The following is a 17,439-nucleotide window of genomic DNA, read 5'->3' on the forward strand; positions in this document are numbered from 1 at the left end:
CTTGAGGAAAAGTGTTAAATATAACCTAAAACGTCCTCCATTTACAGCCAGAACAGTTTTATGTTGTTACATTTACGACCTTTAACAACATAAAACAATGTAAAAACAATTAAACTTTTCCTCATCTTGTGAGCTGATGTCTCATTGTGGTTCTAACTTGACTTTAAAACTTTTTTAATCTGAAAAAAGTCAGAAATGCTGCAGAGGCTTGTTTATCAAACAGAAAAACAAAAGTTTTTCAGAGAAATCACAGAGAGCATCAACCTGCGTCGTTTCTCGCTGGTGATTTTTGTAGTTTCAGACTTTAGTTTCTTTTCTTTTGAGCCGACGCAGCAGAATTTCCAGCAGAACCTGCTGAAGGCTAAATTTGGGAGGTGTGCGGTTTAAATTAACACAGTATGTGTGAGCATACATTAAGAGGTGATGAAGCCAGCTTGATTTATTTATTATTTTAACTTAAAGCTCCCCGGACTCCTCTGCTCTTTGAAGCGGTTGAAGCTGTGATTCTCTACGTCAAAATGAGACAAACTGGATTTAATTTGCTTTTCAAAACCCTCCTGCAGAATGGCATCTGTCTGACGGAGAGGAAGGCAGATGATGTATTTATGTTTGAATATTTTCTTTTGGTTCTTTGTGTGCAGCAGATCGTCACAGTGAGGCGTTATTAGAGTCGGGGGGGGGTTGGGTCGGTGCTGCTGTCATGAATTTATCCTCCTAAAGCTCAGAGAGACGAGGGGGAAGGGGAAACATGGTGGAGGAGGAAGGTTTGCAAAGGTGGAGGTGGGGTGATGGAAAGATGCTGTAGCTTTCACTGAAGAGCCAGCTGGACGGTGTGTGTGTGTGTGTGTGTGTGTGTGGTGGGGGAGGAACGTCGCAGCCGATGGGGGAATATTTTATGTTTTATGGTTATGGAGCGATGCATAAATCACTGTTTCATTAAACGGCTTCAGCCTCGGAGAGCCGCCCCCACCGCAGGACATCCCCCTCTTCCTCCTCTTCCTCACACATCCTCTCTTTCTGTCTTTGATCTCACATGTCTTTTAGTTTCCTCCTCTTTCCCATCCCCCCTTTTCTACTCGTTCTCTCCATCACTCTCTCGCTGCAACTCCAGGGTTCCTGCTAAGATTGGAAAAAAGTATGAATATAATTTATAAAACTTTTATAAAATATGAAGCAGTTTTCTTAAAAAATATTGTTTTAACTTAATTCCAGTTATTTCACTGAAAAATAAAGAGAAATGCTGTAAAATGTTTTTTTTATATTTGATAAAACTGTCACTATGTTGACAGTTTAGTTATATGATGGTGTTTTAGGACAATATTCGATAGAAAAAAAGGAGTAAATTTCAGCCAAAAAAGTCAGTAATTTTGAGATCTCAGAAAATTTCTAGAAAAAACTTCGAGATGTTTAAGCTCCAAAAAGGAAAAAAATTCTAGGGGGGAAAAAAAAATCTGATTTAAGATAAATCTCAGAAAGTTTCTACAAAAAACAGGAAACTTTTTGAGCTCCAAAAGTCACAAAATTGCTTGAAAAAATATTCTAGAAATATGTTTTCGCAAAAAAAAAAAAAAAAAAAGCTTGAAAATTTAATATTTCCTAGAAAAACCTGACAAATTGAGATGAATCTCAGGAAAAATTCTAGAAAAAAAAACGTGGAAATTTCTGAATTTGAAAAACTGCAAATCTGCTAAAACCAAAAAAATTTAATTTGTAGATTAATTTCAGAGAATTTCTAGAAACAAATACAGGGAAATTTCTGAGTTTGAAAAGCTGAAAATCTAATAGAAAAAAATTTGAGAAATGTTTAGTTTAATCTAAGAAAATTTCAAGAAAAAACAGACATTTCTGAGATCCAACAGTGAAAACATTTCTAGAAAATTTTGAGTTTCATCTCAGAAATATTCTAGAAAAAACTTGAAAATGTTTGAGTTTCAAAAATTGAACATTTTTGTCTTTTGAAACTCAGAACAAAAAGTTAACAGTTCAGTTTCTGTGTCTGTGGGCCGGTTTATATAAAATACATTTTATATTTTTTAAAAATATAAAATGTATTTTTACATTTTATATTTAAGCATAAGCAGCTAAAAACATAAACAGTTTCTAGCTGCTTATGTCAGTTTCACATTATTTCAGAAATCAAAACGGATGTTATCTTTAATGTGATAGCAAAATTATCAATATTTAGCCAATATCTTGGAAATATCACTACCATTACTGTGATTTATGTTGGTACTTTTATTTTGAAATGTAAGCAGACGTTCTCCGTTTTCCATTTATACTTTAAAAATATGTTCAAAAGGATCGAGAACTCTGGAAGCTGCCTCCCAGGAACCATAGAGGTCAAAGGTCAGACAGATAAGAAGCCTAAGGAGTCGAGGTAAAAGCAGAAAGATGAGCAACAAAGGATAAACAATTTATTTCAATAAATATGAAACAGAAACAGCAACTGTTGCCTCCCAATCAGAGACTAAATACACAAATGTTGTCAAATCGCTGACATTTTTTTATATGTTGACATTTCCTTCAACATGTAAAAACACTTAATGACAAAAAGAAAAATCACCCTAAGCTTAAAACAACACAATCAGTTAGGATGTTACTGTGTGTACAGATACTACAGTTAATTACAAACACTAGCATTAGTTTGATTTCAGCTCATGATAAGTGGATAAAAAACAAGTTAAACCTTCATTTTACTTTCTTTTTTTTCAGTTTGACATCCATATAAATACCATAACATTATGTCTATAAAAGCTACAGTTTAATGTGGCATTTGGCATGATTATCCACAGGCTTTACTCACACGTAAGAGAGAAAAATCAACAGTGGTTTACAGTGGAGCTGCATGTTGTTCTCAGACGGACGTGATGGAGTCGATTTATTTCATGAATCAAGATCTAAGAGTTCACACCGCCGTCAGTTGAAGAAAATCTGATCAATCAGAAATGAAGTTCAGCGGTCCCAGTAGGATTTGAGACAGTTTGCAGACAGCAATCAAGCTCCAAATACTGTATAACGGTATCAGTAAGGAGAAGGTACAAAAAAAAGTTAGGAAAATCTGATATTTTTGTAAGACTGGTGAGAAGATAAGCAAAGAGTCCGACATTAACTCCAAATAAATACTGACGACAGCCTACAACTGGACCTTTGTAACATAGAAATGCACTGCAAAAACACAAAATATTACCAAGTATTTTGGTCTAGAATCTTACTACACTTGAAATGAGAGAAACTAACTTAGAAGTAACATTTCAGCAAGATATAAGAGCTTGTTTTAAGTCAATATTCCTCAGTATTTATAAAGAAAAATACTATGAAAGAAATAATCTACCAGTGGATCAGGACATTTTCCCCACACAAGATAAAAAGTACTAGTTTCATTTACCATTTTATTTCTCTTATAAAATGGTAAAAATATCTTGTTATAAGTGAATTATTGACTAATTATTAATGAATTATTGACTTAAAACAAGCTAGTTAGTTTTGTGATCTCAAGTGTACCGAGATATTTTCACTAGAAACTAGACCAAAATACTTGGTAACATTTAGTGTTTTTATAGTGCATATTGTAACAAAATATCAGTTTTGGTGTGTGCAGATTTTTATTTTTTTACAGGTTTGTTTGTTTTCCAGCTGTGATTTCCTCCTTGTGAACTGTCAGCTTTAGCTTCCAGCTTGGCCTCGTGTCAACGGGGACGAGGTGAAACAAGATGGCCGCCGTCCCTCAGAGCTGCTGTTGATTCATTAATATATGATGACCTGCTGATAGGCTGACAGCTGCAGATGGTTACTCACTTTGCTGACATCTAGCAAACTCTGTTAGTACAGTGAAGTCAGGTTTATCCCCAGAAAAGTCTGGAAATGGTTGTTTTATTTATGGCTGAGGACTTGGAAACGCGTTTGATCATCTTATCCATTGTCAGCTTGAAGGAAGAAATTTTTTACAGAGCACAAGTAAAAAAGCTAGAAGGCTCTATGGAGATAAACAAGATAAAGTTTCTTGTTAAACTTACATTTTTGTTTCACTAACGGATCTTCATTGACACTTAAATGCTTTTGAATATTTAATTACTGAGTCTATATTTTAGCTTCATGTTGATAAGGGACAAATAGATTCACGGGAAACTACGGAAGCCCAGAGTGGACGTTTCCCGCGTGTCCTTTTTTCTGATGGTTTTCTTGAGGCATCCATAATCTCGAATCAGGTTTAACACCCACCAATCGTCGTGATCTCGAGGAAACCACTGGGGAAAAGTTTATGCGGAAAATGTGAAATTAACTCGTTATCTTGAGAAAACCACCGGAAAATTTACTTGTTTAGAGAAAACCATTAGGAAGAAGTACATGCGGGAACTCTCAGCTTCTGTAGGAAACTCTACAATCCAACCCAACCTTTTCCAAGCGTCTCATCTGTAATCGCTAGCAGATTTTGCTGTCAACACCGTTCTTCAGTGTGGAAGTTGTTACAGAGTGAAGAAGACTAAAAGTTAGTTGTTATTATTATTATGTTGAGATGTAATAAACAATTTAAATGGAAAGTGTCTTCTGTGAGAGTAAGAGCAAATCTGTCAGCTGATAACAGGAAGGCTGAAGGGTTTATACCAATGTTGCTCTATTTCACCTGATGTACTTTTCAACCTTTTTGTTTTTTCTATGCTGGATTTGGAAAATGTTGGCAGACTTTTCAAAATAAAGTAAGTTGTTGTTTAATAAGCTCTCCAGCTTCTCTGAAGACTAAAATTCTAGGCATTTTGTCAACGTAGTTATTCTGTGTTGGTTTGAAAAGTAAAACCCTGTTTTATAGGAACTGCTCTCATAGAGGAGGCATCTTCTGCTTAAATAAATAATCGATGGTCACAGCTGCAAAACTGAAAATAAAGAATAAAGAAGGGAAACTGACTTCAATCTGCACAATTTTTAGATAAACAATACTGCTCAGCAAGCAGCTGAGTGAACATTTACTTATGCTAATATGCAAACAATCAGTACTCAGTCATACACATGATGGCGTTACTTACTGTTAGGGAGGAAGTGTATTGGTATAACCGTTCTCCGTGTAAAAAGTCCAACATGTGACCTTGTAAAATCACCATGGGTGCACTTAAGCAGCAGAATCTCAATCGTAAACTAGCGACTGTATAATTAAGATGGACGCAGTCACCATCTTGTGCAGCGACACTTGGAAACCTCAAGGTCAGCATATGGCCGAGGCGATGCTGAATGCATTACGGCTCCTAGCATGATCCTTCGTTCAGGTGTGTTACTTAAGAACCTGGCGTTTCCTGTTCTGCTGCCACACAAGGACAGAATAATCACCAGCACAACAACGGTTGACAAACCAGGCTGTAAGCAGGTTTATTTCTACTGTAAAGGCAGGCTATGCGTTTAGTTCATCCCAGTTTCACGTTTCTCTCCCCTGGGAGGTCTGTGCAGAAAATGGGAATCTGGTTCATTTCTTATTCAGCCAGACCAAATGGCTCAGTGCAGAACACATGGGATCGGAATAAAAGACACAGATTTACAGGGTGAGACATTTTTACGCCACTATATCTCCACATAATTGACTGAAGAGTGGAGAGAAAGAGAGAGCGCATGTTTGGAGCAGAAGACAGATGTTGGAAGCATCTCTAGGTAACACGTCGCGTTTTTCCCACAGCGCGTTCTGTCTGATAATTTCACCAGATAATGTGAGGCAGATGCCAGGAATAAGATTTCAGTGTTACATAAACTCCTTTTTTTTCAGATATGTAGTACCAAAGGAAACCTGCTGCTGATTAGCATATTCGCTAACATCTTGAAGGGTAACAAGCTGGACACTTGATGCCTGTGCGATACTGGAAACAGTTTACAGATCCTCTTACCCAGTGATGGAAACAAATCTAGCAAAGTCTGTGTTTACTGAACGGACATCAGAACTTAAACTAACATATAAATACAGATCTGGAAAAAACAAAGAGCCCTGAACCGCGTTGAAAACCTCCTGGTTATTCCACCAAACATTGATTTCTGAACTCGTCCTGAGTTAAAACATTAGTATTGCTGTTTATAAATGAACATCAACTGTTTTATTTTTTATTTTTTTGCATTATTTGAGCTCTGAAAGCTCTGCATCTTTTTTGTTATTTTGAATATTTCTCATTTTCTGCAAATATTAAATTTTTGCTTGTAACTTCACAGACACGTCGTCAGTAGTTCATAGAATAAAAGAACAAAGTTCATTTTACACAAACATAAACCTATAAACAGTAAAATCAGAGAAACTGATCATCTTAAGTGGTCTCTTCATTTTTTCCAGCGCTGTATTTGTTGGTGTGCGACACAAAGGCAGGGGTGTCCAAACTTCTGTCACATGGGCCAAAATCGTCAATCAAAATACATTTTGACATTTTTATTAAACTAAACCAAATGATTAAAGTGGATTCTTGTTGTTGGAATCCAAAATATTTGTCTCATTAAAAGAACTTTTAAAAGTCTCGACTGAAAATAATAAAACTTCTTTGTCAACTTTGAGCAATAAAAGCAATTTTTAGGTTACTTTTATTGAAAAATTTAATATTTGTCCAATAAACTTATTAAAAGCATGGACTGCAAATGGCCCACAGGCCACACTTTGGACACCTCTGCACTAAGGGGTTCTGCAGGTGAGGAGGACGAGGTCGACTGGTTGATGAAGAAACGTCTCAAAACAGCTGGTGAGGCAAATATCGAAAAAATGAAAGCAAGATTCCTCCTGTGGCGATCGTACCTGGAGCCGGTTTGGGTTCTGGTTTCTAACGGTCTACCTGCTGGCGTTGAGTAGACCGCTTGGTAGACCCAACGCCAGTTGGGTAGACCATTAGAAACCAGAACCCAACGTCAGCATGTTCTGGTTTCAAGCGGTCTACCTGCTGACGATGGGTTCTTGTTTCTAACGGTCTGCCTGCTGGCGTTGAGTTCTGGTTTCAAGCGGTCTACCTGCTGGCGTTGGGTTCTGGTTTCAAGCGGTCTACCTGCTGGCGTTGGGTTCTGGTTTCAAATGGTCTACCTGCTGACGATGGGTTCTTGTTTCTAACGGTCTGCCTGCTGGCGTTGAGTTCTGGTTTCAAGCGGTCTACCTGCTGGCGTTGGGTTCTGGTTTCAAATGGTCTACCTGCTTGTTTTGGGTTCTGGTTTCAAATGGTCTACCTGCTTGTTTTGGGTTCTGGTTTCAAATGGTCTACCTGCTTGTTTTGGGTTCTGGTTTCAAATGGTCTACCTGCTTGTTTTGGGTTCTGGTTTCTAACAGTCTACCTGCTGGCGTTGAGTTCTGGTTTCAAGCGGTCTACCTGCTGGCGTTGGGTTCTGGTTTCAAATGGTCTACCTGCTTGTTTTGGGTTCTGGTTTCAAATGGTCTACCTGCTTGTTTTGGGTTCTGGTTTCAAATGGTCTACCTGCTTGTTTTGGGTTCTGGTTTCAAATGGTCTACCTGCTTGTTTTGGGTTCTGGTTTCAAATGGTCTACCTGCTTGTTTTGGGTTCTGGTTTCTAACAGTCTACCTGCTGGCGTTGAGTTCTGGTTTCAAGCGGTCTACCTGCTGGCGTTGGGTTCTGGTTTCAAGCGGTCTACCTGCTGGCGTTGGGTTCTGGTTTCAAGCGGTCTACCTGCTGGCGTTGGGTTCTGGTTTCAAGCGGTCTACCTGTGGGAAAGTGTTCATCTTCCCTTCCTCATAGTTACACACACTCCTTGCAGCCACATTCCACAGGTTTCTCCACATCCTGCGTAAACGAGGTGCCGTCGTCGCATTCGAAGGTGATCCGCCGCCGCCGGACCCTCAGAGGGGCGCAGCAGGAAACGGCGGTGGCTCCCCGCTCGGCTTCAGCCCGACAGTGACCCCGACAGTCGACCCAGGAGAACGGTTTTGATGTCTGGCAGAGAATGGAGCCGCGCTGCAGCCGGTGGTAGTCTCTGACCGGCTCACCTCGACATGGGGTCTCTGCAGGCGGCAGCACAGCGTCACGGTTAGGAAATGCTTTGAAAAACCGGATGGAGAAGAGTAACTTTAAAAAAAAAAAGACCTTTCAGGAGTGATTTTACTATGCTGTACTTTTTACTCTTACTTGAGTATTATGTCTGGATTTTCTACCCACTGACTGAAAAACTGTAAATGACTGTAAATAAACATGTTTTAACCAAAAATTCACCAGACAGACACACAGCTGCAGTTTTTTTTTCTTTTGAAAGAATCTGATTTAAAAACAATTTTCTTTTGCCTAAGTTTGATATTTTATGCTACTCAAAGCAATCTAGTTGAGGACCAGCTTCTGTACTATTTTTAATATTGCATTGACTAAAAAGTGTTAGTTCGCTGGCAGATTTTTTCACTTATAACGACATTTTCCCACATCGCACGTGAATAAATCTGCCAGTGGAAGTTGTATTTTTGTCTTGTTTTGTCTACTATTTTAAAACAAATGTGCATTTCAGTGCATGGAGGAAAATTATAGATCAGTTTGGATGAGGAGTTAAAAAGAATCCTCTAATATAGACCAACATTGGTTCTGATCCGCGTGTTATTTTCACCTGTAGCGCAGATCTCTCCAGTGTATCCCTGCTCGCACACACAGCTCTCTCCGTCCTCCGTCTTTTGACAGCGGCCGTGAAGACACTGCAGCCTGTGACACGAGCCGGCGGGCTCCTCCTGCAGGTTACACAGCGCTCCTCTGAATCCCTTCTCACACTCACAGCGGTAGGTCTGAGCATCCAGCACCATGCAGGCGCCCTTCACACACCTGGAAGAGGGAGATCAGTGCAGGATTCTCTTTTAAAACTGATCAACATCAATAACACACTGATGTGACATGATGAGTATATGGACATCTGAAAAAAAAAAAAAAGATCTGAAATTAGGGCTGCAACCAATCGATTATTTAGTAATCTGACAATTAATCAATTAAACTGATAAAAATGTGCGATATTGTATAAAATATTGTATTTTATACAATATTAGAGTAAATGCAAACAAAAATAATTCAATTCCCTTTTTAAATGAGAAAATAAACATTTAATTTTCTAAAATGTAATAAAATAGTATTCCTCTACTGAACGCTTTGTAACAAATGAGAAAAGCTCAGCCCTTAGCCTCAACACATTGTACGGCTGCTCAGGTTATTATTTGGATAAACTGATCAAAATCTGCGTAGCAGAAAGTGAATCAAAGGAGACTTTTTCTTTGTTTGTTTTTTTAACAGATTTGAACCACATAAATCTAAAACTATGCCACTTGAGGAACTTTGGGTAGAACAAGTTTACAGTTAAAGTTTTGTTTTTTTGTCTTTAATCCAGAATGTATTTATATTTTGTTCAGTTTTGACTTGATTCCTGCTCTGCTTGTGTTGTTTTTTCAGCAAATGGCCTTTTTTGTGTCTGCATACACCACTTAATCAATTACTAAATTAGTTGAGGATTATTTGAGCCCTATCGGAAATACATTCTAGTGCCTTACTTGTTTCCCTCACAGGGGTTGATACCATTCGCCATGGTGACGACGTCGCCTCCACTGAGGCCTACAGTGATTGGCTGGTCACAGTGTTGACCTGTCCAACCTGGCTGGCAGTGGCACTGGGGGCCCTGTGAGAAAAGACAAATTCACTTCATCAATCATCTGGAAAACAAAGCTTCACTTTAAAATCGGGCTGCGCAATAAATCAACAATATACTGTCTATGTATGTGATCAATGTCAACCGAAAATACATCTGATAGAAAACTCATTCATTCATCTAAACTTTGATCCAGAACCACAAAGCATTCTGGGAGATGTAAGCAGAGGAAAGACTTTAGCTGCTCAATCTCTCATAGTTAGCTAAGCAAAGTTGGTGGGATCATCACTGCATGATGTGGACCATCATTTTCCCATGTGCTAAAAGAAATACTTCCAAGGGGGGTGTTTTAATTTATTTTTTCTGTTTGTGCGTCATTGTAATCGTAAAAACAGTACAAAATGTAAAGAAAATGAGAAGTAAAGATAAAATTGGGATATAGTCTTGTGCAGTCCCACAAAACCTTTACCTAATCTCATAAAAGACGTGATTATTGTAAAAATAAAGGTCATTTCTTTGGTCCATGATGATTCCATCATTCAACACTTTGTAGATGTACATTTTAAGAATAATCCAGAAGTATTTCTTCATCGCATGAGCAAAGGAGCCAACGGTACAGATCGGGCTTCCGGAACAAACTACACAGTGACAGCGACTAGCTCACTCACTCTTTGGTTGCCTAGCAACTCACTGATTCTTTGGTCACCTAGCAACAACCTGTTGAGAAACTTCCACAGCTGCAGTTTAAGTTTCGCCTCAGGGTCTCATAACTGCTTAAAAATAAAAACGACAGCGTGGAGTGAAAACTGTGGATGAAACAGGAAAGGTCACACCACCAGGTGGGCAGCATTTGAAATATTTAAAACAAAAAAATAATCAATAATTATCTATTAACTGATATGAAACCCTTACATCATGATTTGTGTTGCAGACATTTTATGTTGAATTTTTGTAAATCTTATGTTCTATCAGGTTAGTTTTTGCTTGGGCAGATAGAATATACTTACGCTATTGTAAAACTAAAATCTGTAATTAATTTTTATATTTGGAATTGTTCAGATTACTTTGGTAACTTTTAGACACTCCCATTAATTTATGTGATTACAGTCACTGGAGGGCGTGGTGGAGGTTCTTTTGTTTGGCAAATATCTGGTGTGATGATGGGAGGTTTGTGTAAAATTATATTTTTAACCACTTTTTGAACTTGACACATCAGATTAGGTTAACTTTCATTTTCAGATAAATTGTAAGAGATTTTTAGTTATCGTTTTATCTATATCTTTTTCAAACCATCAAGTCAGAAGTGTGTGTGAGAACCAAACCACCCCCTGCCACCTACGGCCTTTTTTGGAACTTTTTGATTTAGGAACTTTGAATTCTGGTTTAGCACGTTTATGAGGAATACCGTCGCAGCTCTGTGTGTTGCTACCTGCGCACTGTTGGGTTGGCATATGCCATGCAGGCAGTAAAGTTTGCGGCAGGGTTGGCAGCCCGGTACAACCCCCGGCTTCATTTGGCTCCGGGTAAAGTCCTGCAGCTCATGGTTTATGTAGAGGTTCCTGATGCAGCCGTGGAAACTGGACGTGTTGAGACTCTGAGAGGAGAGGCCTCGAGAAGTCGGTATAACCTCCTCAGGCATACCTGGCCAGACAAACCACAGCAGCTCTACATGTGGACCTGCACTGGCTTCAGCAGAGATATTTATGTCTGAGCTGAGGCATGAAGCCGCCCACCGCTCCTACCTCCCACGTAAAGAGGCGTCTCTCCAGTCAGCGGCTGGCCGCGGCCTTGGCTGTCCAGAGTCGTTGGCTCTCCTCCATCCACAGACAGGTTCACCATCTGATTAAAGGTCACCAGCTCAACCGTGTGGAAATTACCATCGTTTACCGTCTCAGAGCTGCAGAGAAAACCACACATTTCTTTTTCCCCAATGTAAAACATGATAATCAAAATGATAATCATGCAAATGGTAAAGACATGTAGCTAACAGGAAAATTTCAGACCTATCGTTATGATTCTTGTGGTTAATGTCACTTTTCTATAAATATATAGAATCTGTAAATAAGTGGGAACAGACCAGGCCTGTCTGGATAACAGATTTTGCTTGAGCATAAATTGTCCCAGTAGTTATTGCGATAAACGATAATATTGTTGCTTTGAGACCATTTTCAAGTAATACTGTATAACGGAAATAATGGCATAACCATGCAAAAACACATTCTGAAAGCTCAGTAAACTTTAAATTCTATCTGACATTTAACACTGGAACTGGACGACATTTTAAATATCCAAAATAAATAAGCAAAACAACAGAAACAACAAATAATATTCTGAAGTCTTTAAACAAAATTGTCCTTCTAGAAAAGGGCTATTTGAGACCAAAACACCAGACTGAAAACTTCTATCTTTCAGTTTATGCCAGAAAGAGAGAGAGAAAAAGAAGATCAATATTGCAAATTAAAATTATTGAGTTAATTTTAATTTATTATGCGATTGATTTACTGCTTATAGCGGCAGATAGTGACAGTACTTCAGTTATTATTATTAGATTTGAATTTCTTCAATATTTCTGTAAAAACTTCTATATGGTAAAACTGTTTTAGAATTAAAAGACAGAATAATGTCAATAAGGATCTGGAACAAGCTTAAAGTCTAAGGGATGTTAAAGGGGCACCATTATGTATTTTCCAGGCACCTAGTGCCATTTTCTTTTCAACTATATTGTTCTATATTGTTAAGAAAATGCTGTATATATCAAACATTAAAATAAATTTGACTGTGATAATGAAAGTGGGCCTCTGTCTCTTTAAGAAGCTCCTGCTCTTTCCAACACTTCAGGAAGTGATCACAACATCGCTCCTCTATTAACCCTTTAATTGCATGAAAGAATGAAAGCAACACTCCAGTTTTGTTTTGATGAGGAAATAACATTAAACATGATTTAAAACCCAAAACGTCGATTTTACATAATACTCCCCCTTTAAGCAATTTGGTTTGCCACCACACTAATTGACTGTTTCAACTAATCCTTACATGTTTTTTAATTAATTATTTGGTAAGTTCCTGCTCAATAACTCATTGGTCATTGTAAAAATGTTTCCTTAGAGACAGGTACAGTGTTAAACATCCCTACCGCTTTTGGCCTCGTCAGTGTGACCAGAAATATTCTGCTTGTACTTTACTGAAAAATAAAGGAGTCCCGGTGTTTGCTCTTCACAATAAAAATCTGGCACAGTCAGAAATTAAGCTGACCTTAAACAGTGAAAATCCTCACAATTATGCAATATTGGGAAAAGACAATATTTTTATGAGTTTGATGAAAGCGGAAATGAGCTACAAAGTCAAAGAAAAAAGCCTTTGCTATTGGAACAAGAAGTTCACAACCAAGTTCAGGTTATGCAAAATTCAATTTCTCACACCTCTATAGAAGGAGGATCAGACAAAGACATTCCTGGCTAAAAGACGAAGAACTCTCGGGAGAGAACAGAAACAAACGTGGTGATATTAGCATCATTCAGTGGAGATGTTCCTCTATAATTGGATGATCCTAAAAGAAAAACCTTTCCAAAAGGACAAGAAAACACGATTGTGAATGTCCTCAAATGATCTGAAAGCGCAATTAGTGAAGCAGATTTTATCCTTGACGCTGCTTTAATAGAATTTATTCTGTATCCTTAGTAAGATTATGAGTGTGAGAATGTGCCAGGTGGACGCGTCTCTTCCTCCTCGTCTGAACATTTAGGCTCTCCGCATCTGATTGAGTGGTCTCTTTATCTCAAGTGTCTTTGGCAGCATCTGCCATTTTATTCAGATGACAAAGGCTGTGAGTTCATCTGCTCCTCCCCAAGGAACACAGGCTCTAAGCTACAATATATAGATCATGAATCAACACAAACTGAACTGCTAAAAACTGAGATGATGCTTAAATCTCCATATTAATCCTCTAAATGGGCCCAAAATATAACATTTAGCTTTCTTACAATGAGGACATTATCACCAATGTCCTGATTGAAGGTAAATATGCTTAAAGACAATCTAATCTGCTGTTAAAGGTGACCTTGAACAGGTCATAGGTCTATGGGTTACACAAAACATGTTCATTACATCTTTTACACAAAATCACTCTTAGATAATGAGATTTTAGTCTGCTCAGTTCTGCCAATTTTGAGGTGTTTTAGAGCGTCTTGTCACTCTAAATACAAATAACCTGCTGCTGGCCACCCCACCTAACTCTGCATTTACCCTCACACATGAAAATGTCTGTAAAAAGATTATACAACCGTATGTCTTTGAAAAGCAAAAGTGGAGCCTCCTGCACAATATACAAGAGTGCAGCAGTGGTTTCTGGATGGTAAATCAACAACAAAGCACTTGTCTTTTCTAGCAGCCATTGTACAGTGCATACATTGGCAAAACTAGCTGATCAAACATGCTGGAATTCAGCTAGGGTTGCTAGGTAACGGGAGGTTTTTAAAAGGGCTCATTTTCCAGATACCAAAAAACATAAATTTATTGCCAAAAAGTGTCTGGGCTGTTTTTAAAAGCAGCTGTGACCCAAATGGAAGTATGAAAACAACCAAAATGTGAATTTTGGATAAAAGTCCTCTTTAAGGTTAAACTCCACGACTGTCCAGTCCTCCCAATGCAGCATTTGGCAGGCCACCCACATGTATTTGGTGACTTCTTTATACATAAGGAAGGTCTTATTTAGATGTGTTTAGCTAAGGTGATATCTATAAGAGACTGCTGGAGAATTTCTTCTCACTTATAATATATTCACTGATTTACAGCAGTACTGTCCTTTAACAAGTGTTATCATTGTCCCTTCCTGATGCTATCAGTGTCTCTTGTGTTGTTCTATATATTCAAGTGGAACTTTTGATAAATATATATGCCTTATATCAGGGGTGCCCAAGCCTTTTGGTAGGTAAAGGTAAGGCTGAAAGGGCCACAAACATTTTAGTATTTTTGTTTTTAATCATAATTACAAAAACTATCTTATGCTTTCATTTTTACCTGAAACTAAAAATGATGGCAGTCACATTTCTCCAGGCAAAAGACTGATAACACAAAAAATGTTTTGCAGGTTTGCCAGATTTAAGAAAAAATAAACAACTGTATCCTAATTTTTTCAGGTTAATCATATTTTTCTTTTCTTTTTTTTGTTTGTCTTTTTGGCAACAGGTGCAGTATATAGCTCACTTTTGCTTTATTTTGAATAGTTAATTAAAATGGGATGCCCAACACTGCATTTTGGTAAAAACGGTTGTTTTTACAAATAAATTAAATCAAATTAAAAGCAAAAAAACTTGTGTTGCACCTTACATTTTCCATTTTAGTATCTCAAATTCTGTCTTTTTTTGAAAGGCTGCACCTTAACATTGTTTTTAATTCTGTATTCACTTCATGAACTGGCGAGTCAAATTTATGCTGTTCTCGAGTTCAGATCAAGGGCCACCCAAACTCGTTTCCGAGCCACATTTTGGACTCCCTGCCTCATATGGATGGTCAATCAGAGTTGGATTATTGTATTTATCTGTCTGTGTGTTACTTGTACCTACCTGTAAATAGCGGTGGCAGGCTGGTTCCCAGGGTCATAGGTGACCCTTACATGACCCTGATGGAGCTCTACAGCGATCGGCTCATGATCTCCATTGTACAGCAAGATGCCATTATCTTCCGCAGTTGACACCTGAAGCAGAAAAGAAGAGAGACGCACCAAAATGTCCATGTGATAGAATGTAAGATGCTAAATATCTGAAGCGCTGTGTTTCCTGACATTGCAGGCCCTACCTGCAACGTGATGTTGGACTGAGGCCAGTTTTTCACATCCTGAAGTTCGACGTAAGAATCTTTGTCCACAAAGTTGACGCTAACCAGCTTCTCGCAACTCTGGCCCTCAAAGCCGGGCGGACACTGACAGATTGCGGTCCCCAACTTGTCGTTACAGGGAGCGCCATTCTGACACTTGGCCATCTGGCAGGGTGTCTGCTGAAGATCTGTCACCTCACAAAACTCGCCACTGAGGAGCCAAAATACATCAGAAAGATATTTGTTGCAACAAGAAAATGTAGTTGGAAAATTAGAAATGTACTTATCATTAATAAAAAAAAGCATAAGGGGTTGTGTCACTATTGCTCATAACTGTTGTTTTATAAGCTTGTACTCATATCAAGAAATGCTTATTTTGTTATCCAATGCAGACAAAAACCTGAGTTTGACTGAAGGGAAATCTGCGATAATAGTCTTTTAGTATCCAATAATATTGAAAAATGTAATAATACCAATATGACTTTTACTCATAGTTTATTAGATGATGGTACTAATGTGTGTAATAATACATTTATACTCCTACCCAGTCTTCTGAACATGTAAATATAGTTTACTCTTCTCCTTTTGCATGCTTTTGTTTAAAATTTATTTTCTTTGTATATAACTTTGTTTATTCTTTTATTACACAATGTTCCAACTTAAAGTGTTACTGTTTTTATGCTTTGGGTTCATCGAAAGCCTTGACTCCAAATAAGATAATAAATAGGTTGTGTAGCTACTGGAAAAATAACTATATTGTGTATCAGTTGACGCTCTGACAAATTAAATAAATGTTCATTAGAATTTGAGGTTTATTGATCTTTGAGAATTTGTTCTTACATTATTTTTCTATTACCATTATATGATTTCAAAATAGTCTGAAAATAACAATATTATCATTTATTGCAACTTCAGGGATAATTTATTGCCCAGCAAAATTTGTTATTGTTACTGTTAGCTAGTTTGCAATGAACGTCTCCAGATGGGACTTTAATAACATAAATCAATTTAAAAGACTATAAAACAAAGATAAAATGTCATACAAAACATAAATCCTAAAATTGACTGTAATCATGAATACCATATTTATTTGGAAGATGTCCATACATAATTTAAAAACAAAACAAACTAACGTTTCCTTGGAATATAACTGGCTGAGCTTTCATGAGTTTCCCATCTCCCAGTGCTCCCAGTACCTGAATCCCTGCGGGCAGACGCAGCTGTAACCGTCCAGATGGTCGATGCACTGAGCTGAGTTCTGACAGCGGTGATCCGCGCACTCGTTGTAGTCGATGCCGCAGTCTGGTCCCACCCAGCCGGGGATACACACACACCTGGAGAAAAAAAACACACAGTCGTGTTTTTGTGTCTTGTGGGAACTCCATATTGACTTCACTGATTTTCTACAGTTTAAAAAAATTAAGACATTTTGAGATTAATCTCAAAATAAATTTTTCTAAAACATTTGGGACTTTTTAAACTCAGAAATTTCTGAAATTTTCTGACTTTCTAGAATATTTCTGAATTTAATCTCAAAATGTTTTGGTGGAGGTTCATTTTTTGCCATCTACAGAGGCCCTAATACGCTGTTGCATCTTTGCACATTTTTTTCAGTTTGAAAAGATGTTCCATATTTTTTACAGCGCGTGGTTAGAACCCTAGCGCTGTAAAAAATATGGAACATCTTTCACAAACCTATCCATCACAAACCTAACCCCAACCCAAAAACAGCATTTCAGTCATGGGAATCAAGAAAATATCCCCACAAGGAGCAATGGTCCCCACAACCCCACATTGTAGAGAGAAACAGGTCCCCACAAGCATATAAAAACCTGGTTTACACACACGCGCATACACACACACATATAGATGCACCATAATCACATACTTGACACCTGGTTCATCATTTTAGGAAGTCAACACAAAATTCAGCAAAGGTTATGGGGGAATCTCAAACTATGCTGAGTTTGGCAATGATAAAAAGAGATGTGCATGTGTGCGTGCGTGCGTGCGTTTGTTTGTATCACCTTGTGGGGACCATTATCCTGACACATACTACATTGTGGGGACCCA

General features: G+C 38.0%; 1 protein-coding gene and 1 long non-coding RNA gene across 4 annotated transcripts in view; one reads left to right on the forward strand and one right to left on the reverse strand.

The window, feature by feature from the left end:
- Positions 1 to 2,392: 2,392 nt before the first annotated feature.
- Positions 2,393 to 17,439, reverse strand: part of LOC103470154 (slit homolog 1 protein-like) — a 62,670-nt gene continuing 47,623 nt past the window's right edge. For all 3 annotated transcript variants that reach the window (XM_081610529.1, XM_008418363.3, XM_008418354.3), the window contains exons 31-38: positions 16,563 to 16,700; positions 15,349 to 15,577; positions 15,117 to 15,247; positions 11,298 to 11,452; positions 10,985 to 11,196; positions 9,461 to 9,585; positions 8,539 to 8,747; positions 2,393 to 7,951 (exon numbers count right to left, since the gene is read on the reverse strand). In XM_081610529.1, the coding sequence (XP_081466655.1) occupies positions 7,689 to 7,951; positions 8,539 to 8,747; positions 9,461 to 9,585; positions 10,985 to 11,196; positions 11,298 to 11,452; positions 15,117 to 15,247; positions 15,349 to 15,577; positions 16,563 to 16,700 (1,462 nt within the window). In that variant the 3' untranslated portion in view covers positions 2,393 to 7,688. The remainder of the gene's footprint in view (positions 7,952 to 8,538; positions 8,748 to 9,460; positions 9,586 to 10,984; positions 11,197 to 11,297; positions 11,453 to 15,116; positions 15,248 to 15,348; positions 15,578 to 16,562; positions 16,701 to 17,439) is intronic.
- On the forward strand, positions 9,572 to 15,597 carry LOC103470147 (uncharacterized). Its single transcript, XR_534458.2, has 3 exons — positions 9,572 to 10,394; positions 15,342 to 15,399; positions 15,506 to 15,597. It is a non-coding gene; the product is annotated as an uncharacterized LOC103470147 (long non-coding RNA).

Source organism: Poecilia reticulata, chromosome 1, assembly GCF_904066995.2.
Source record: "Poecilia reticulata chromosome 1, P_reticulata-male-v2, whole genome shotgun sequence".
NCBI classification, from domain to species: Eukaryota; Metazoa; Chordata; class Actinopteri; order Cyprinodontiformes; family Poeciliidae; genus Poecilia; species Poecilia reticulata.